The 22,038-nt window shown below is 39.5% G+C and overlaps 1 protein-coding gene across 5 annotated transcripts in view; it reads right to left on the bottom strand.

The window, feature by feature from the left end:
- The window catches only part of STAG1 (STAG1 cohesin complex component), a 373,810-nt gene that overhangs the window by 109,327 nt on the left and 242,445 nt on the right, over positions 1–22,038 (bottom strand). For all 5 annotated transcript variants that reach the window (XM_077825490.1, XM_077825488.1, XM_077825489.1 and 2 more), the window contains 4 exons: positions 16,040–16,132; positions 15,842–15,931; positions 15,453–15,656; positions 8,939–9,009 (listed from right to left, as the gene is read on the bottom strand). In XM_077825490.1, coding sequence (XP_077681616.1) covers positions 8,939–9,009; positions 15,453–15,656; positions 15,842–15,931; positions 16,040–16,132 — 458 coding nt within the window. The remainder of the gene's footprint in view (positions 1–8,938; positions 9,010–15,452; positions 15,657–15,841; positions 15,932–16,039; positions 16,133–22,038) is intronic.

The raw sequence follows: 22,038 nt of genomic DNA, 5'->3' as shown, positions 1-22,038 counted from the left end.
GTTAAGGATAATCTAGGCATGGCCCAATATCTAAACAAATACTTTGCCTCAGTCTTTAATGAGGATCTTAGGCATAATGGTAGCATGACAAATGGGAATGAGGATATGGAAGTAGGTATTATCATATCTAAGGTGGAAGTGAAACTTGAACAGCTTAATGGGACTAAACTGGGGGACCCAGATAATCTTCACCCAAGAATATTAAAGGAATTGGCACATGAAATTGCAAGCCCATTAGCAAGCATTTTTAATGAATCTGTAAACTCAGTGGTTGTACCATATGACTGGAGAATTGCTAACATAGTTCCTATTTTTAAGAAAGGGAAAAAAATGATCCGGCTAACTACAGGCCTGTTAGTTTGACATCTGTAATATGCAAGGTCTTGGAAAAAATTTTGAAGGAGAAAGTAGTTAAGGACATTGAGGTCAATGGTAAATGGGACAAAATACAACATGGTTTTACAAAATGTAGATCGTGCCAAACCAACCTGATCTCCTTCTTTGAGAAAAAACAGATATTTTAGACACAGGAAACACAGTGGATCTAATTTACCTAGATTTCAGTAAGGCGTTTGATACAGTGCCACATGGGGAATTATTAGTTAAATTGGAAAAGATGGGGATCAATATGAAAACTGAAAGGTGGATAAGGAATTGGTTAAAGGGGAGACTGCAGCGGGTCATACTGAAAGGTGAACTGTCAGGCTGGAAGGAGGTTACCAGTGGAGCTCCTCAGGGATCGGTTTTGGGACCAATCTTATTTAATCTTTTTATTACTGACCTTGGCACAAAAAGTGGGAGTGTGCTAATAAAGTTTGCGGATGATACAAAGCTGGGAGGTATTACCAATTTAGAGAAGGACTGGGATATCATACAGGAGGATCTGGATGACCTTGTAAACTGGAGTAATAGCAATAAGTTGAAATTTAATAGTGAGAAGTGTAAGGTCATGCATTTAGGGATTAATAACAAGAATTTTAGTCATAAGCTGGGGACGCATCAATTAGAAGTAATGGAGAAGGAGAAGGACCTTGGAGTATTGGTTGACCACAGGATGACTATGGGCCGCCAATGTGATATGGCTGTGAAGAAAGCTAATGTGGTCTTGTGATGCATCAGGCAAGGTATTTCCAGTAGAGATAAGGAGGTGTTAGTACCGTTATACAAGGCACTGGTGAGACCTCATCTGGAATACTGTGTGCAGTTCTGGTCTCCCATGTTTAAGAAGGATGAATTCAAACTGAAACAGGTACAGAGAAGGGCTACTAGGATGATCCGAGGAATGGAAAACCTGTCTTATGAAAGGAGACTCAAGGAGCTTGGCTTGTTTAGCCTAACCAAAAGAAGGTTGAGGGGAGATATGATTGCTCTCTGTAAGTATATCAATGGGATAAATACCGGAGAGGGAGAGGAATTATTTAAGCTCAGTACCAATGTGGACACAAGAACAAATGGATATAAACTGGCCATTGGGAAGTTTAGACTTGAAATTAGATGAAGGTTTCTAACCATCACAGGAGTGAAGTTCTGGAATAGCCTTCCAAGGGAAGCAATGGGGGCAAAAGACCTATCTGGCTTCAAGATTAAACTCAATAAGTTTATGGAGGAGATGGTATGATGGGATAACATGATTTTGGCAATTAATTGATCTTTAACTATTCATGGTAAATAGGCCCAATGGCCTGTGATGGGATGTTAGATGGGGTGGTATCTGAGTTACTACAGAGAATTCTTTCCTAAGTATCTGGCTGGTGAACCTTGCCCACATGCTCAGGGTTCAGCTGATCGCCATATTTGGGGTTGGGAAGGAATTTTCCTCCAGGGCAGATTGGAAGAGGCCCTGGGGGGTTTTCACCTTCCTCTGTAGCATGGGTCTCCTGCTGGAGGATTCTCTGCACCTTGAAGTCTTTAAACCATGATTTGAGAACTTCAATAGCTCAGACATAGGTGAGAGGTTTATTGCAGGAGTGGGTGGATGAGATTCTGTGGCCTGCATTGTGCAGGAGGTCAGACTAGATGATCATAATGGTCCCTTCTGACCTTAATATCTATGAATTTGCATATTGGGACCAATGACATAGGGAAAGATATACCCCAAATAAAAAAAACACAGTAAGGAGGTCAGAAAAATGTCATCATGGGTAAACAACAGAGTAAAAGAGGCAGTTAGAGGCAAAAAGGCATCCTTTAAAAACTGGAAGTCAAAACCTATTGAGGAAAATAGAAAGTTGCATAAACTCTGACAAATCAAATGAAAAGGTATAATTAGTTAGGCCAAAAAAGAATTTGAAGAGCAACTAGCAAAAAACTCAAAAGAAACAGTATTTATTTATTTTTTTTAAAGTGCATCAGAAGCAGAAAGCCTGCCAAACAAGTCAGTGGGGTCACTGGACGATTGAGGTGCTAAGGGAGCACTCAAGTAAGACAAGGCCGTTGTGGAGAAGCTAAATGAATTCTCTGCATTGGTCTTCACTGCAGAGGATGTGTGGGAGATTCCTACATCTGAGCCATTCTTTTTAGGTGACAAATCTGAGGAACTGTCCCAAATTCACGTGTCAACAGAGGAAGTTCTGGGGAAAAAATGATAAATTAAACAATAACAAGTTACCAGAACCAGATGGTATTTACGCAAGAGTTCTGAAAGAACTCAAATATGAAATTGCAGAACTACTAACTGTGGTATGTAATCTATCACTTAAATCAGTGTCTATACCAGATGACTGGAGGATAGCAAATGTGACCTCAATTTTAAAAAAAGGCTCCAGAGGCAAACCTAGCAATTACAGGCTGGTAAGCCTAATTTCAGCACGAGGCGAAAAGGCTGAAACTATAGTAAAGAACAGAATTATCAGACACATAGATGAACACGATTTGTTGTGGAAGAGTCAACATGGCTTTTGTAAAGGGAAATCATGCCTCACCAATCTATTAGAATTCTCTGAGGGTCAACAAACATGTGGACAAGGGTGATTCAGTGAATGTACTGTACTTGGACTTTCAGAAAGACTTTCAGAACTAAAGGTTCTTAAGCAAATTAAGTAGTCATGGGATAAGAGGGAGGGTCCTCTCATGGATCAGTAACTGGTTAAAAGATAAGAAACCAAAGGTAGGAATAAATGGTCAGTTCTCAGAATGGAGAAAGGTAAACAGTGGGGTCTCCCAGGAATCTCTACTGGGACCAGTGCTGTTCAACATATACATAAATTATTTGGAAAAAGGGATAAATACTGAGGTAGCAAAGTTTGCAGTGATACAAAATTACTCAAGATAGTTAAGTCCAAAGCAGACTGAAAAGTTACAAAGGGATCGCATAAAACTGGGTGATGGGGCAATAAAATGGCAGACCAAATTAAATGTTGATAAATGCAAAGTAATGCATATTGGAAAATATAATCCCAACTCTATGCACAAAATGATGGGGTTTAAATTAGCTGTTACCACTCAAGGAAAAGATCTTAGAGTCATTGTGGATAATACTCAGGAAACATCCGCTCAATGTGCAGCAGCAGTCAAAGAAGCTAACAGAATGTTAGGAACCATTAGGAAAGGGACAGATAATAAGCCAGTAAATATCATAATGTCACTGTATACATCCATGGTATGTCCACACCTTGAATGCTGCGGGCAGTTCTGGTTGCCCCATCTAAAAAAAAAATATATTAAAAATGGAAAAGGTACAACAAAAGGCAACAAAAATGATTAGGAGTATGGAACAGCTTCGATATGAGGAGACATTAAGAAAACTGGGACTGTTCAGTCTGGAAAAGAGATGACTACAGGGTGGTATGATAGAGGTATATAAGATCACAAATGGTAGGGAGGAAGTAAATACGAAAGTATTATTTATCCCTCACATAACACAAAAACAAGGGTCACCCAATAAAATTAACAGGCAGCAGGTTTAAAACGAACGAAAGGAAGTCATTCTTCACAGTGCACAGTGAACCTTTGGAACTTGTTGCCAGGGGATGTTGTGAAGGCCAAAAATATAACTGGGTTAAAAAAAGAACTGGATAACTTCACGGAGGATAGGTCCATCAATGGCTATTCGCCAAGATGGTCAGAGATGCAACTCCATGTTCTGGGTGTCCCTAAGCCTCTGACTGCCAGATGCTGGTACTGGATGACAGGGGATGGATCACTTGACAATTGTCCTGTTCTGTTCATTCTTTTTGAAGCATCAGAAGACAGGAAAATGGGCTAGATGGACCACTGTTCTGACCCACTATGGCCATTCTTCTGTTCCTATGCCAGAAAACTGATAAAGTTGGTGGTCCTCAGATATCTGTTATGTGATGATGAAGGATTCTTATAGGTTTCTTACAGTGCTACATTCCTGCAGTCACTGACTTGTCTTTCCAAAAGTGTTGGCCTTGACCCCGATAGTCAGGCTATGTTGTAAAAACACCAGAATGTCCTTTGCTTCAGCTGACTTTGCCTCGATGTGTATCCCATATTAGACTGATATCTCAACATCAGATGATACATATACATAATTTTGAATTTCCTCTAAGATGCTGGGAAGATGTTAATCACTTTCTTACAATGAGTAGCTGTACTTGCTTCCTCTCAGCTTCCCAGCTGATGGGTTAGGCAACACGGAATACTGGTTCATGATAGATCCCTGGTGTGTGTGGGTGTGTGCATGCTGCAAGTTTGAGAGGAGGTTACAGTTATATCTGTCGGAGAACTAAGACTCAAGAGTTAACAAGGTGATTTTAATCACTGTGGTCTGTTCCTTCACCATCATCTTTACCATCTTTATTCTCAGGGGCTTGGGGGGTAGAGGAGGAAAAGCATAAAGAAAGCCCTTTAGCTCACTTCTGAGATAAGGGGATCACTGCCTCTGCTTTTGAATGTCTCTTCCTAATGTTTTACCTCTTTTGCTTTTCTAGCTGGACTTGGATGCAAATAGGTTAATCAATAGGCTTTCAACTGTCCTGTGATGCACTGAAAGGCTAGCTGATCTAGACTGCAATCCTTTGTTTCTAAGTGTGTCTTGCTGAGCCAGCTGACTCACTACACTTCTTGGTGTAGAACCCTGAAGAACAGAGCGACAGCTTCTATTCAAGACACGAACAAAGCTACTTCCCTAAGCAGTGCTGAATGTTTTCTCCCTTTTTAGCAGTTACATACAGACCATGATTTTGAAGAGTCATCTGCTGGAAATGGAGATGTGAGTTTGATGGGCCTTCGCATGAGACAGGTTATATTCCATGTCTCCTTGTGGGGGCCATGAGTATCACCTACATGGAGTCTGTTGGTATCTGTTTTGCTGGCCAGCTTCTTTGGGCCTGACATCAGGTGGTAGTTAAATAATATTAAGAATGAATTCACCAAGGGATACTAGTTCTGGATTTGGACCAAGATCTTTATATACTGATTTGCTGGCTTGAAGAGAAGTAAGAATTGGGCTGGGTTATCCACATATGAAACCAACAACCCCAGAAGCTCAGGCAGAAACTCTAATCTTAGGAGAGATATGCTAATGTTTGGAAAATCGGACACTATCTTCTGCCATCTCCCTTCTGAAATAAAGATTGTGCTGGATGATAACTTAGATGCTGGAGTTTTGTGAAGGCTGTAACTGGCCCTTACACTTGTTTGCTCAAAGCCATGTTTCTGAAGGCTTTTAGCAATGGCTACTGGACTCTGTGTAATATGAGAATGTCATTCAGACATCCCTTTCACTTGAAGGGAGGGATGATATGGCATTTGAGTAGAACTTACAAGTCCAAAAAGGGAATATTTTGTATTGAAAATGCCTCTTGTTGGGGCAGAAACTAACACTCTACTCCGTGCTGATTAGGCCTCAACTGGAGTATTGTGTCCGGTTCTGGACACCACATTTCAGGAAAGATGTGAACAAACTGAAGAGTGCCCAGAGAAGAGCGACAAAAATTATTAAAGGCCTAGAAAACATGACCTATGGGGGAAGATTGAAAAAATTCAGTTTGTTTAGTCTGCAAAAGAGAAGACTGAGTGGGGACATGATAACAGTTTTCAAATATGTAAAAGGTTTTTACAAGGAGGAGGGAGAAAAATTGTTTTTCTTAACCTCTGATGATAGGACAAGAAGCAATGGGCTTAAGTTGCAGCAAGGGAGGTTTACGTTGGACATTAGGAAAAACTTCCTGTCAGGGTAATTAAGCACTGGAATAAATTGCCTAGGGAGGTTGTAGAATCTTCATCATTGGAGATTTTTAAGAGCAGGTTAGACAAACACCTGTCAAGAATGGGCTAGATAATGCTTAGTCCTGCCATGAGTGCAGGGGACTGGACTAGATGACCTCTTGAGGTCCCTTCCAGTCCTATGATTTTATATGTGTGTATAATTCTCCCTGATCATATCTTCAGTAGATTTCTAGGGATTTATTTTCATATTCTGAAGACTTGGGAAGAAAATTCTTTAATGATGGATTTCAGTATTTCTACCTGGAATACTGATTTCCTTATGGATTTGTTGAGGGACCTGAGATCTGAAGTGGGCTGCATGCTATTGTTTCTTTTTGAACCACAAAGAATCTTGTGTCCTTTCCAAAATCTTTCTCTCCACAGAACTCAGTCTTCATCTTCTGATTACCTCAAGCCCCCATTTTCGGATGTGGTTCACTCCCAGATGACAGCCTTAACTGAAACACCCCAAGGAGGTGCGGGGGATCTCCGAAGACATGGTACACTCAAAATCAGAGAGAACTTTTTGGAGTTGGACAGTTTTCGAGAGAGTCCAGCCTAGATCTTCCAAGCCTCAGGAAACATAGCAATGGCTTCCTCCTAATGTGTAATCTCTATAGTAGAACCTGGAAGAGCAGTGGCTACAGAGGGAATACTTGCTGAGATAAGGAAGTTTTAAGATTCTCTCACTGGAAGAAGGAGGCGGCTTTCTTTTCCTTACTGACTGCTTTGAGATTCAATCCTACAAGTCTACCAACAAAATATCTGGAAGGACACCAGATGTTAGCCTGCAAGTCTAGTTTCTTCAAGTGGAGCCATAGTTGCCCCCAGGATGTATTTTTGTGAGATTTGAATACACAGCAAATCAGAGTCAGGTGAAGCATCAGTCCTGAAAACACTGCTAGGGAAATCTTGTTTAAAATAGATCTTTTTTTTTTTTTTTTTTTTTTTTGTGGATGCTCACAATGGCCTCCAAGTTGAGCACAGACCTCCCCAATAAGAGACTGCAGCCAATACTCTCAGGGCTGCTGCTACTGCATCCAAGTTTGATCTGAGTGTTAATCTTATTCTCCTGTCTGGCAGGAATACTCCCTCAGCTGGTATGACTATGCATTTTACAAAGTATTCTACAGCAGGCTTATCCTTAGCCAGAATACAGAACACCCTTTAGAATGTGGGTATAAGTAAGTCTTGAATGGGAATTCTCACTCCATCTTAATTAGTCTTGCATGAACCAGGTGAGGAAGAATTACACAGCTTTTCCCCAACTTTACCCTTTTTCCCCCTCCAGTATTTCATTTTCTAAAAACATACCTGTGAAGTCAGACTCCCTCCTCCTCCAATTTGTGCTGAACTCTGGAAAGCTTAATTGAAAGTCTGAGGTATCTTGCTCAAAACCCCTGTTTCAGAGAACTCTCCTTTTCTTTAGACTAGAGAATCTAGAGGGGATACACTCTCCTGAGAGATTTTAAGAGTTTGTGCTATCTCATTTGGAGCTGATTATGAGCAATATCCTTCACTAGTCCCTGTGTCAAACCCCTGAGAGAAAGGGGGAAGGGCCCTGTGAGGGAGAGGGCATTACCAAGGAGACTGAAAAGACAGTCTGCAGGGATGTATCCTGCATGTTGCCCTACAGAAAATAGTAGATACTTTATGACCTCCTACGTGATCCCTGGAGGCTGGGGAGAGGATATAGGTCCACCACACAAGGAAGGGGATATGAATCACGCCAGACCATGCTCCCTGCTGCTGGATCCATGCTGAACTAACTGCACAGAAGGAGGACTGAGCCAGTGCCACTGGAGACAAGTGATTCACTGGTATCAGTGAGATCTCAGGCACTGGCACCTTTCATGGCTGCTAAAACCTTGCAGGTAAAGCAGCTTATGGAAAAGGGGATGCTTTGTCGTCATCTCAGCACAGACCTTGCCTACATGCTGGCTGGATTCGCTACCTACCTCCTCTGCAGGCTGAGGGATTAGGGCTTGCGGGACAGGTAGGAGGGCTTTGAAGAATGCTCAGTTCCCTGACACTGATTCTGGCCTGGTTTCACTGAAGAGAACTTTCATAGAGCCTTGCTCAACTGTCTCAGCATGGATTTCTCTCACAAGATAGCTGGGAATCAGGTTTTTTCCTGTGGCCTGCTGTCACTGGGGGAAAGGGAGGCAAAGTGCTGTCATTCAGATCCCTTTCAGAAAGCCACTTTTTTTTTTAGTTCTGCAGTTTTGAGGAGGAAAAACCTTCAAACCAATGAAGAAACTGACATTTTAGTTAAAAGTCTTTAAAAAATCCTATGAAAGCTCTGACACAAAAAGAGTCCTTCAGTCTGCTGTGCACCTCTCGGAGGCAGAAAATTCTGGAGAGTTCTTCCGAAGGTTTGGTCTTAAGCCTTGGCTCAGAGCAAAGCTGTGTTCTGCCCCCAGCTGACGTGGACAGAGGGAGGGCTACTGCTGTGAAGACTGGAGAATAAACTCTACCAGTAAAAGTCACCTAGAGGGTTTTACAGCATAACTATTTCAATAAAAACATCACACGCCCAACCAAAATAGTTATAAGGCATTGATTTCAATTGGACTTAAGCATGTGTATAAGTGCTTTGCTGAATCAAAGCCCTCCTTGTTGCTGTATGTCTCCTGGTACTCAGTTTGTTTTTCCTATTTTAGCACATCATTTTCCTCATCTTTCCTAACTTTGAGTATCATCTTTTATTGGCTAACATTATACATCATCACTAGACAAAGCTGATCCAAGTAAAATCACATACTTATGAAAAGAAGTTAATCTCTTCAAAGTGGAAAGCACATTGTATATATCATCATCATCTGCTTCTTCTCCCTGGAAATGAAAGCATATTCATCATGGATTCAGCAATACAAATAAGCTTCTCTCTCTGCATGGTGAGGACGATTAATAGTTACACAGTATCTTATGTTGACATTTGAACTGGTTCATGATGCCACAATCACTATTTTGTGCCTAGGCTCTTGATTTCAATGTAAAATAATAATAATGGACATTTTAAATAACCATTGGGTAGTACTAAGAAATCAGCAAGACTTGTCTGACTGCATTAAGCAACATCACAGTATTAATACTCACACAAACAACCTCCTACAGTAGAACAGTAAAAGCTGTTTTATCCGGCACTTCACCAACCGGAATTCTCTATAAACCAGCATTTCTGATCTTCATTGAAAGTCTGGTTTATAGTCTGGTTGGTGCAGGGCCTGCAGGGGTTTGGGGTGCAGGAGGGGGTGCGGAATGTGAGCTCTGGGAGGGAGTTGGGGTGCCCCAAACCCCAGCCCTGCACCCCTTCCTACACCCAAACGCCCCCCCTCTCAGTTAACTGGCATTTTTCACTTACTGGCACCCTCCCTAATTCCTCCATCATGCCAGATAGAACAGCTTTTACTGTAGTCATTTCCCGAGGAAAAAACCTGAGGCAGAGTTTCAAACTCATTCTGTAAAAAGGATTTAATTGTGTTTTAATTATAGCCTGAGAGCTGGGACTAGAAGAACAGCGTCAATACAATCCCCATTTCATAGCAGAGACTCCACTGATGCAACAGAAGTTTACACAGACTAATGGCAGACTTTCTAATTTAGTTTAGGTCCTTATCCTGCCCCCATCACCACAGTAACAGAGTGCCTTACACATCTTAGTGCATCAAACCAGTGGTTCTCAACCTTTTTTTCATTTGTGGACCCTAAAAAATTTTAAATGGAGATGCAGACCTCTCTGGGAATTTCGAATGGTGGTGTGGACCCCTTTGGAAATCTATTATCTGTATATACAGCTGACTTCTGTTCAGTCAGTGTCCAACAGGGGTCATACATGCTCCCTGAATGCCCTTAAGCCCCACCTCCCCCAAGGGCATAAAAGGCACAGCAACCCCAACCACCGGTCAGTTCCTTTACTGCCCAAAATCCTCATTTATAAGACTCTGAGCTGTGGGGACAGAGGGCAAGTCATGGGATCCACGTGCAGAAGATCCCGAAGAACCATAGTTACTATCAGATAAGTAACCATTCTTTCTTTTTTGAGTTACTGTGGATCATACGTATGGTAATTAGCTAGTAGTCATCTTTAACGAGTGGGAAGCTAGTAGTTATGTGAAAAGAGATTTTAAAATAGTTCTTCCAAAACTAGCATCATATCTTGAAGTGGTTACTAACTAATAATGTTTCACAAACATATGAAGTGAAGGCCAGGGAGTTGCTCTACATACTTCCAATCCTGGAACCCAACTTAAGATGCTATTGATGCAGCTTGCACTCTGGTGGAGTGAGTTTAGATATTTGGTGGAGGACTCATTAATATCATAAGAAGTTTTAATACAATCCAATACACATTTTGTAAGTGTCTGTGATGAAACAGCCATCCCTTTTCATTTACTATCATCAGCAATGAAAAGTCTTGATGTTTTATGTATAGAGCCATAACAGCAACCTTTTCACATCTGAAGTATATATCAGTGATAGTGGATAAATTGGACAATCTCATAAAGGTGCAAAGGGTTCATATGTGAAGACAGCACTAAACAGAAGTCCCATGTTGGAGCAATTTTTCTCACAGGAGGAAAAATGTGGACAAACGCTTTCATAAATCTATTCACTGATAGATGAGAGAAAATTGTATCTCCCACTACTGGAGGATGAAATGCAGATATTGTTGCCAAATGGACTTTGACTGACAAAACATATAGTTCTGAGTGCTTTAAAAATAAGAGATAATCTAATATTATTGGAATAGAATATCGACATGGAGTATAACCTGTAGACTTTGCCAATAAAGAAAAATGTTTCCATTTGGCAGTGTAGATAGTCCTAGTGGATAATTTCCTACTCTGAAGAAGAATGCTCTGCACCTCTGAAGAACACTCCCTGTCTATTGTAGACATCCAACTGTTATCCAGGTTATGAGATGCAAAGAGACTGGGTTTGCCCTTGGGGGAGAGGGTCATGAGGGCATGCAGGGTGCATGTGCAACCCCACTAGTCACTGCTAATGAAACTGTTCCAAACTCCTGTGCTGGGGCACATAAACACCATAGTAGGATCGACATGTGCAGTAACTCAAAGAAAAAAAAAAAGGGAGATTTAGTAACTGGTATCAACTAGATCTCTGAAACAAGTGTTAAGTTTTTCCACACTTTGTACACTTAACATCCAAATCCTGAACTTATAAATAAATCACTGAGATAGTTACACATTTCTCAGATCTCAGAGGATGATGTGGCAGCTCCTGATAGGCAAATTGCTGCAGGGGAAGTTGCAGATGTAATTAAGAATTTAAAATCCAAGGAAGCTCCAGATCCTGATTGGATTGCTGGGGAATATTATAGAGCTCTAAGGCAAGTGCTGATCCGTATTTTAACTGATTTGTTTAATGCTATAGTGCAGGGAATGAATTTCCAGATTTATGGAAAGAGGCATGGTTATTCCTAAAGAGGGAAAAATTCTTACCAGTTATGCATCATGTAGACATATTTCTTTAATTAATGTGCCTGCTAAAGTTTATGATAAGGTGCTAGCAGACAGTGTTATCTTGCTCAAATATGTTCACCCTGACCAATCTGGGTTCCTTGCTGGCAGCACATCTATCTGACGACATCAGAAGAACTCTGAATATGATCTATAATTTTAATTCTAGCAATTCTTCCTATGTGCTGCTTTCTTTGGATGCTGACAAAGCCTTTGACTCACTGGAGTGGGAGTATCTTGGTTTTGGAAGCCAGTTTTATAGGGGCATATCAGCCCTATATGTTCATCTTCTAATGTCTGCTTTGGTTAATGGTCATCAATCCCCTCATTTTAATTTGTCTAGGCATTGCCCACTATCCTCTCTGTTGTTTGCTTTGGCAATGACGCCATATGAAATAAATGTGAGAAACAGTCTCTTTGTAAAGGATATCAAAACATCTGATGGATTAGATCACAAAATAGCTTTTTTTGCCGATGAAGTCTTATTATATTTGCAGGAGTCAGAATCCTCATTAAAAATTATAGAACAAGAGACTTGGGAATCTGGGCAGGTATCAAGGTTTCAAAATAAACTATGATAAATCTGAGAGGCAAGGTGGGTGAGGTAATATCTTTTATTGGACCAACTTCTGTTGGTGAGAGAAACAAGTTTCGGGCTTACACTTAACTACTCTTCAGGTCTGGGAAGCTTACTCCGTGTCACAGCTAATACAAGATGGAACAGATTGTTTAGCAATAAGTAGTTAAACACATATTGATATATGTCCTCAATTTGTGTACTTCTTAAAGAAATTGTTTCAAAAATTACTGTACAGATGACATTTGACTCCAATTAAGATCCATCAAATTTTTGTTACTAGGAAAGCACTTAGTTGAAGGAGTTGCAGGGAAAGTGGAATGTACTTGCACATTTGGTGATTGTGTCCAGGAATTAGATAGTTTAGGATGGAAATTATTAAAAAGATTCATCTTATGACTAAATGCTGGCTTCCTAGAGATCCTCTGACCTGCTTACTTAAAAGCTACAGTAAAAAATGTACATTTTAAACAGAAAGGCAAATTACTTCATTTTTTATTGTTAGCAACTTGACTTTGTATTGAACATTATTGGAAAAAATGTGATTCCCCCTCCTAAAATGGCACTAAGGTATAGTAAAATATGGATTGTCCTTGTAATGGAAAAATTCTCTCACCAAGTATGTACACAAGAGAAGTGCCAAAAATAGGACAGATATGTAGAAATTTTTGGTCACCCTATCAAGCATACTCAAAAGAGGAGGGCTCTTCAGCCAGCAAACCAGACTGTTTAGCCAGGTTCATTAAATATTAACCTGATCCTGAATAAATAATATATGAAATAGTATGTTAATTTTCTATTATAACTTTGCCTTAATAAAAAGTTTAAAAAAACACCAAACCTAAGGGAATCTTCTAGAAGGACTAACAATGGCTCCACTGTAAGGAATGGAGCTGGATTTTACCTTTGGCAGGACATTAAAACCTCTCTAGAACTGAAACAATGGCCTGATGTAAAAAAACAAAACTTGGAAAGTACTCGTAAAGGATTCTGGGTATTTTGGGGGTGTTCTGGTATCTAGCAAACGTTCCTAGAAAAATAAACAGTCAAAATTTCATTTTACAGAAATTTTGTATGATGTGGGGAAATTCTGTACCTCTTTTGTTCAAAAACTACAGCATCCAGTTACTTCAAAGTTCACAGAACTACAAGCCCTTCTCTGAACTACAAGCCTCTTTTCTGAAATCTTTTGGCCCATCTCTTCAAAAATAGACAATTTTTACTTAACTAGAAAGAAACATCAGAATGAGGCTCCTGAATTTCAGCAATATTGACACAGCCCCACTACCTAGGAAGGTTCTAAGAGAGAGAGAGAGAGCTCTCCATCAACGTATGCTTTGGCCTAGAAGCCACAAAGGCCAAGAGTTCAAGTCTCAGTGCTTGCATGGACTGGTGTTAATATTCTTGTGTGCTTCCAGCCCTTATTATTGAATAAGGGCTAAGGAGGCAAGAGTGCATGTTACTTTTGAAAATGGAACTTATGCTCATAAGTCTCTTAGGCACTTTTGACAATTTTGCCATACTTCTGACACAGCCAGAACTAGAATTCATGTCTCTACCATGTTAGAACTAAGTGTTGAGTACTTAACTTCATTGCTTTTCAAAAACAGTAGGCCAAATCTGTGTTTAGCTATGTTGTTTGCAAAAATGGGGCTATTCCTGCATATTCACCTCTCCAAAACACTGACATACAAATAAATGATAGTCTTTAAATAAATTATTGGATACTATTTTCTCTATGTGATGGTCTTGTGATTAAAGCACTAGGCTATGTCTCGATAACCAAGCTCTATCCTTAACTCTGCCTCAAAATTCCTACGGGAACTTTAGCAAGTCAATCAAGCCAATGTTTTCAACGGTGGCTACTAAGTGATATCTCTTTTAGTTATTTTCATATTATATGTTATTTTGAAAAATGATTAAAAAGTTGTATTAGTTTTTCAAAAAGCCAACCTCAAACTAAAATAAAAAGGCAGATTAATATTTTGGCAATTATAATAATATATGATGAAAGGGGACTGATACGCTTTTTAGAGTTTTTCTGTACATGTTCTGAAGTCCAAGCTATACATTTACTCTTTCAAAGGCAGATCTTTCCTTTAATATCTTTTTTCCACCTCTCTCAGGAAAACAACATTAAAATGTTTCTTCTCTTTAGTACACAATTATAAAATATAAACATTTATTTGATCTTTTACACTTGTATGGCTTATTCAAAATTACTATGGTATGTGCAAGTTCACATAACTTTATTAAGGGGAGAAAAGGGATCTTATTTTCCACCTATCCACTATATTCACCTTAAAAAGCAAAGAAATTATTACACATTTTTAAAGAATATTTAAGGTTGCATAAGGTTAACACTCAGCCTACACAAACCCTTTAAGAAAATGTCCAGCTAAGGGTTCAAGAGAGAATTTAACATACTGTAACACCCACACATCACACACCAAACTCTCTTCCAAACTCCATCCTTCTATAAGTAAGTCCCAGATGCCTCCAATATGTAAAACAACACAATATCCCACCTCCCGTAACAGAATGTACCCTGGTGTCGACGCCCTACACACTATCGTAATAATCTTTGAACAAAGTATGCCTTGTGAGATGTCATGTAAAAACTCATAATTTACTTAATATCATCATGGCAAAACGCACACAGCAGTATTATATGTGCAGTTATAGACATATGCTGAGATCAAGACTAAAAGTAGAAGTCTGGGGAGTAGCCAAACCAGTTCCTCCGAGACGATGGGCAAGCTGATGCCTCAGCAAGGAGTAAACAAGGCTGATGGACTATTACCCGTCTTTCATTGAGTCAATTATTTTTCAGCATCTAGCACAATGCCTAACCTATTCTGTATGTGTTGTCTTTGGATGCTACTGCTATAGAAAGAAAGACAGACAGAAAGGGTTAGAGTTAAGTATAGGGGATTAGCATTAAGGGTTGACACCTAATTAGAAAAAATCTTAACTGAAATGTAATTATACCACTTTGGAATTGAAGTTTTTCATTTACTCTTCTATGGGGGGAGTCACCTCTTTTGCTTTACAGATCATGATTTACAACTGAGCAATGTGTTATTGTGAATGCATACGACAACTTATCAGGTGTTTGATGGTGATGCAGAAAACTGACAATGGATTTTACAGAATGGAGAAAGGATCAAAGATACAAATCTAGATGATAAAACAAGGTTAATTTTTAAAGAACAAACCTCCTGCAACAGATCCTCTACCGAATGGTTGAATCGGTCCACAAATTCATCAATCAGCTGGCTGTGGGCTATGTCAACTCTATTTTGAATGGTATATTCTTCACTGCACAGGATGCTATAGGTTTTACTGCAGGCTTCTAGAACATCTGATTCTACATGCTTCTCCACAACAAACTTAATCTGCTTTAACAAGGCATCCAGATGCTGTGGATCAGACAAAAAAAGTCAGTTTTCACATTACATAGAATATTCCATAAACAATGAAACTCAAGAAGACAATGTTAAGCAGTAAAAGATTATTACATCCTATTCCAAATGTAGCCATTTAATATGAACATGACTAATCAGTCAGTTGAAAGCCATCAGAGTGCCTGCATAGTGTATCATACCTTCTCCATTCTGCCTGTACTGTAGATTTCCAGGTCAAAATATTGGGGGATTTGCAGAAGGTTTGCTACTTTCTCTGCATCAGCAGAATACTAGAGATTATTGAAATAAAGAAAATGAAGAGCAATTAATGTCTATACTACAGAATGAAAAAATTATATACATTATCAGTAAAGAATATATTTTGTGGGAAACTGTACCTTTGAAAGTAACATAGGAAGCGCAATAATGAAATGTTCAGTCAATTTGTTTCTGTCATCTATCTGAGTTTTCCTTTCTTTTGCAGTTAACACCTGTAAAAATAAGGAAAAATGTGCTATAAAATAATTAAATGTCTTAATGTCATTAATCCAATAATAAATTGAAGGGTCAAGATCCCAAAAGTGGAAGCTAATTCAAAATGAAAACCAGTGTAGGCATTTTTTAAAGAAAGGAAGGAAGGAATTAAAAAAGAGATCATCAGGGATGCAGAGCATGTGAATGGGAAAGCAGTAAGAACTCCAGTTACCTTAAGGGAAAACCTCATTTCCTCCATTGTGATATTGTCTCCATATATCCCCCATTTTTGCGGCCATTTTGGCAATACTGAAGTTAATGAAAATTTTGCTATTGCCTATAATGGGACCAACATTTGGCTGTCACAGGAACCATTGTGATCATCCAATATGACCTTTTGTATAACACAGGCCATAGAACTTCCCCTAAAATAATTCCTAGAGCTTATCTTTTAGAAAAACATCCAAACTTGATTTAAAAATTGTTAACGATAGAGAATCCACCATGACCCCTGCTAAGTTGTTCCAATGGTTAATTACGTTCACTGTAAAAATGTACAGCTTTATTTCCAGTCTGAATTTGTCTAGCTTCATCTTCCAGTCATTGGATTGTGTTAGACCTTTTCTGTAAGACTGAAAAGCCCATATTAAATATTTGTTCTCCATGTAAGTATTATAGTCTGTCATTAAGTCACCCCTTAAACTTTTCTTTGTTAAGATAAATAGCTTGATCTCCTTGAGTCTATCCCTAGAAGTCGTGACTTCTAATCATTCTCATGGCTCTTCTCTGAACACTCTTGAATTTATGAAAATCATTCTTTGAATTGTGAGCACCATAACCAGACACAGTATTTCAGCAGCAGTTGCATCAGTGCCAAATCAGAGGTAAGATAACCTCTCCACTCGAGATTCGTGTTTATGCCTCCAAGAATTGCATTAGTTCTATTGGCCACAGCATCACGCTGTGAGTCATAGTAAGTGGGGTGCAGAGACTCTGCTCACCAGCTCCACCCAGACCCACAGAAAGGCCACCTTCCAAGATCCTAGGGTCACGGAGGTCTTAAGACTTGCATCTAGATCAGACCAGAGTCTCTCCTGACAGTAGTCAGTAAGATGCCTGGCTTTGGTGTAAGAAGTCAGGCAGGGATTCAACAGGCATACTGCTAGGAAGGGTCTGTCCCAGTGGTAGGGCTAGAATGGATAATGACCCAAATTGAACCCCTTATCAGCTTCTACTGCAAACACCCTAAAACATATTAGTATGTTCCCTTACATGGTGTGCCATTATAGGCACTCCTGAGTTGCTGCTGGTCCTGGGCCCTAAAATTTCATAGTCCCAGTCCAGGTGATCAGTATGACACTGGTACATTCTGGGTCTAAGACAGACTTACAATAAGATAGCCAAGGAACAACGGGAATGTGGCCGACCCTCAACAAGCCAATCAATATCCCCATTTTAGACTCTAGTCATTATTCTTGTAGACTGGGTAGACTGGAATAATCAGACAGGAGAAGTCACCACGCAATTTCCAGTGCCCTGAGTTGTAACAACATAACTTTTGCAACTGGTGCAGGGAGTTCTTTTCCCAGTACTTCTAGGAAGGGAGAGAAACACATCCAGACTCCTGGCCTATTTTTTTCTTCTTCTAGAAACGTGCAAGGAAGTTGATTATATCTGTGTATCTTGATTTGTTGATCAGTGGCATCCGGTGGGGCCTGAAGACACCAGTGAGTCTTTTACCATGAGTGGAAGTTCCTTTGGAGAGAGGTAGGCATTGATTTGATGGTCTCTTTGAAAAAAATGCAGCTGAAAATTAGTATGCCCAGGGAAAAAAGGAAAGATGTGTTGCCTTATATATCAAAAATGTATACAATTGGACTGAGGTTGAGATGGAAATAGGAGACAGACTTGTTGAAAATATCTGGGTAAGGATAAAAGGGGTAAAAAACAAGGGTGATGTCATGGTAGTGGTCTGCTATAGACCGCCTAACCAGGAAGAAGAGGTGGATGAGGCTATTTATAAACAATTAACAAAATCATCCAAAGCACAGGATTAGGTGGTGATGGGGGACTTCAACTACCCAGACATCTTTTGGGAAAATAACATAGCAGGGCACAGATTATATAAGAAGTTCTTGGAATGTATTGGAGAGAACGTTTTCTTTCAGAAGATGGAGAAAGGCACTACAGGAGAGGCTGTTCTAGATTTGATTTTGAGAAATGGGAGGAACTGGTTGAGAATTTCAAAGTGGAAGGCAAACTGGGAGAAAGTGATCATGAAATTGTTGACAGAGTTCATGATTCTAAGGAATGGTAAGAGGGGAAAAAAGCCTAATAAAAGTAATGGATTTTAAGGAAGCAAACTTTAGCAAACTCAGGGAGTTGGTGGGTAAGATCCCAGGGGAAGCAATTCTAAGTGTAAAAACAGTTTAAGAGAGTCGGCAGGTTTTCAAAGAGACATTATTGAGGGCACAAGAGCAAATTATACCACTATGTAGGAAAGAGACCGCCCTGGCTTAACTAGGAGATCTTCAATTATCTGAAACTCAGAAAAGAGTCATACAAAAAGTGGAAACTGTCAAATTACAAAGGATTAATATAAACAAATAACACAAGTAAGCAGGGACAAAATTAGAAAGGCCAAGGCACAAAAATGAGATTAAACTAGCTAGAGACATAAAGGGTAAGAAGAAAATATTCTACAAATACATTAGAAGCAAGAAGACAACCAAGGACAGGGTAGCCCCGTTACTCAGTAAGGGGGGAAAAACAATAACAGAAAATGTGGAAATGGCAGAAGTGCTAAATGATTTTGTTCCGTTTTCACCAAAAACTTTAGTAGCAATTAGACATCTAACTTAATAAATGACAGTGAAAATGAGGTAGAATCAGAGGCTAAAATAGGGAAAGAACAAGTTAAAAATTACTTAGACAAGTTAGATGTCTTCAAGTCACCAGGTCCTGATGAAATACATCCTAGAATACTCAAGAAGCTGACTGAGAAGGTATCTGAGCATTAGCAATTATCTTTGAAAAGTCATGGAAGATGGGTGAGATTTTAGAGGACTGGAAAAGGCCAAATATAGTGCCAATCTATAAAGAGGGGAATAAGGACAATTAGGGGAATTACAGACAATTCAGCTTAACTTTGGTACCTGGAAAGATAATGGAACAAATGATCAAGCAATCAATTTGCAGACACCTAGAAGATAAAAAAGGTGATAAATAACAGTCAGCACGGATGTGTCAAGAACAAATCATGTTAAACCAAACTAATAGCTTTTTTTGACAGGATAACAAGCTTTCCTGATAGGCGGGAAGCAGTAGATGTTGTATATCTTAACTTTAGTAAGACTTTTGATACTGTCTTGCATGGGAAATACAACCTAGGTGGAGCTACTATAAGGTGGGTGCAAAAGCGGTTGGAAAACCATTCCCAGAGAGTAATCATCAGTGGTTCACAGTCAAGCTGGAAGGGCATATCAAATGGGTCCAGTTCTCTTCAATATCTTCATCAATGATTTAGATAATGGCATAGAGAGTACAATTACAAAGTTTGTGGATGATACCAAGCTGGGAGGTGTTGCAAGTGCTTTGGAGGAAAGGATTAAAATTCAAAATGATCTGGACAAACTGGAGAAATGGTCTGAAGTAAATAGGATGAAATTCAATAAGGACAAATGCAAAGTACTCCACTTAGGAAGGAAGAATCAGTTGCACACATACAAAATGGGAAATGACTGCCTAGGAAGGAGTACTGTGGAAAGGGATCTGGGGGACATAGTGGATCACATGCTTAATATGATTCAACAGCATAACACTGTTGCAAAAAAAAAAAAAAAAAAAAAAAAGGGGGGGGGGGGGAATAAAATTCTGGAATGTATTAGCAGGAATGTTTTAAGCAAGACACAAGAAGAAATTCTTCTACTCTACTCCAGGATTTGGAAACACTGGAGAAAGTCCAGAGAAGAGCAACAAAAATGATTAGTGGTCTACAAAACATGACCTATGATGGAAGACTGAAAAAGTGGGTCTGTTTACTCTGGAGAATAGAAGACTGGGGGAAGGGAGGGAGACATGATAACAGTTTTCAAGTACATAAAAGGTTGCTACAAGGAGGAGGGAGAAAAATCTGTCCTCTCTAACCTTAGAAGATAGGACAGGAAACTTAAATTGCAGCTAGGATGGTTTAGGTTGGACATTAAGAAAAACTTCCTGTCAGGGTGGTTAAGCAGTGGAATAAATTCCCTAGGGAGGCTGTGGAATCTCCATCATTGGAAATTTTTAAGAACAGGTTAGACAAACACCTGTCGGGGTTGGTCTAGATAATACTTAGTCTTTCCTTAAGTGCAGGGGACTGGACTAGAAGACTTCTCAAGGTCCCTTCCAGTCCTACGATTCTATGATACTATGTATTGGTAATTGTGGACTATGGTAGCCAGCCCCCCACAAATTGGTGAATGGCAGTCTCAAGACCCCAGTGAGTCACAGTGAAGGCCCTGGACTGAAGGGAAAGGTCTGGTTAGCCCAGGGAGAGCAGAAACTACTGAGCCTCTGACCATGTGGAGAAGGATACTTTACCCTGGAAGAGGAGGATTTTTTGTTTGGCTGAAGGGCCAAACTAGTCTAGCAGTGGAGGGAAGCTGAGGCAAAACTGCACTTAGGTAACAAATGAGGTAAGTGTTCCTTCATACAAACACTTCATGGCCTGGAAATGCACAGTCATGGCATAGAAACAACCTTATCTCAGCCCTCAAATGGTGTCATATGTTTGGATTTATTTTAAATTTGACCTTTACTCTGAAATTCCTGGTTTTGAAATGCTCGTTTTTGAGATAATTACAGCATGCATGTAATGTGTTTTACCCTCATATTACCAATTTATTCTCTCATCCTTAACTTCAGCTTAACATACTCAAGTCTGAGAATTTCTCTTTATTATTATAATTATTAAAATTTCATATCTGAATGTTGAAAAAGAAACCCAAACAGAATGCAACCATGTGAGATGGACAATGAGTGCCAGATATGAAGTATCAATCTCAATTTTTTAAGGTAACTTTTATGGTCACATTCACTGACAGACTCTGGCCACTTTGCACTGAGGTGAAGCAGCATAGAGAGGCTGGAAAAATATGAGCAAGTTAAGCATTGAATCTATAACTTATTTTCCATTGTCTTAGTTATCTGAAATACCAGATACTGTTTGAAAATGTTTTAATTGTTTTTTCAAAAATGCACAGAGAACCAGATTCACAGTGTTAAGAGTCACAACAGCTGGTCTTCCACTCTTGTTTTCAAAAGTTCATACCTGTGCTATGAAGTAATCCATACTGTTATCTAGTGCACACGACAAAGTTTGATAAAGTTTAGTTTAAAAATTTAATTATTATTCTCATACATACCCTCTCCTATTTATCAAAATTCTTCTTGAATTGTGGGCACCAGAACTGGACACAGCCTTCCAACAGGAGTAGTGGGGAAAACAACCTAACTAGTTTTAAGATAGATCTTGATAAGTTTATGATAACATTACATGATTGTATTGCCAATGACATTAGGGGACTGGAATGGATGATGCAGGAGGTTCCTTCCAGTTCTATGTGTGGAATGTTCTATGGGGTTCACCATGCCCACAGGCACTCACAGGGACAATTCTCCAATTAAGACATTAAAATTCTGAACAGCTGCCCATGCATAAACCTGGTAACTGTATCGCAAGTCCAGTATTCTAATTCTGTATTGGCAAAAGCTGCTCACTGGGCTCTCTCTGCTTACATCACTTGGGAAAGGACTCAGACCTTGGGTCTTACAAGGCAGTCTTTGCCCACAATTTTCCTCCTCCTGCTCTGTCAGGCTAATTTATGGACCTCTGTCAGGGTTCTGGTGTTTCAACAGTGTCCCCTTGAGGTGTTAACGGGGT

The sequence above is a fragment of the Eretmochelys imbricata genome, chromosome 9, assembly GCF_965152235.1.
Source record: "Eretmochelys imbricata isolate rEreImb1 chromosome 9, rEreImb1.hap1, whole genome shotgun sequence".
Taxonomy (NCBI): domain Eukaryota; kingdom Metazoa; phylum Chordata; order Testudines; family Cheloniidae; genus Eretmochelys; species Eretmochelys imbricata.
The sequence above is the reverse complement of the archived record's forward strand: the minus strand, read 5'-3'. Positions and strand labels throughout refer to the sequence as shown.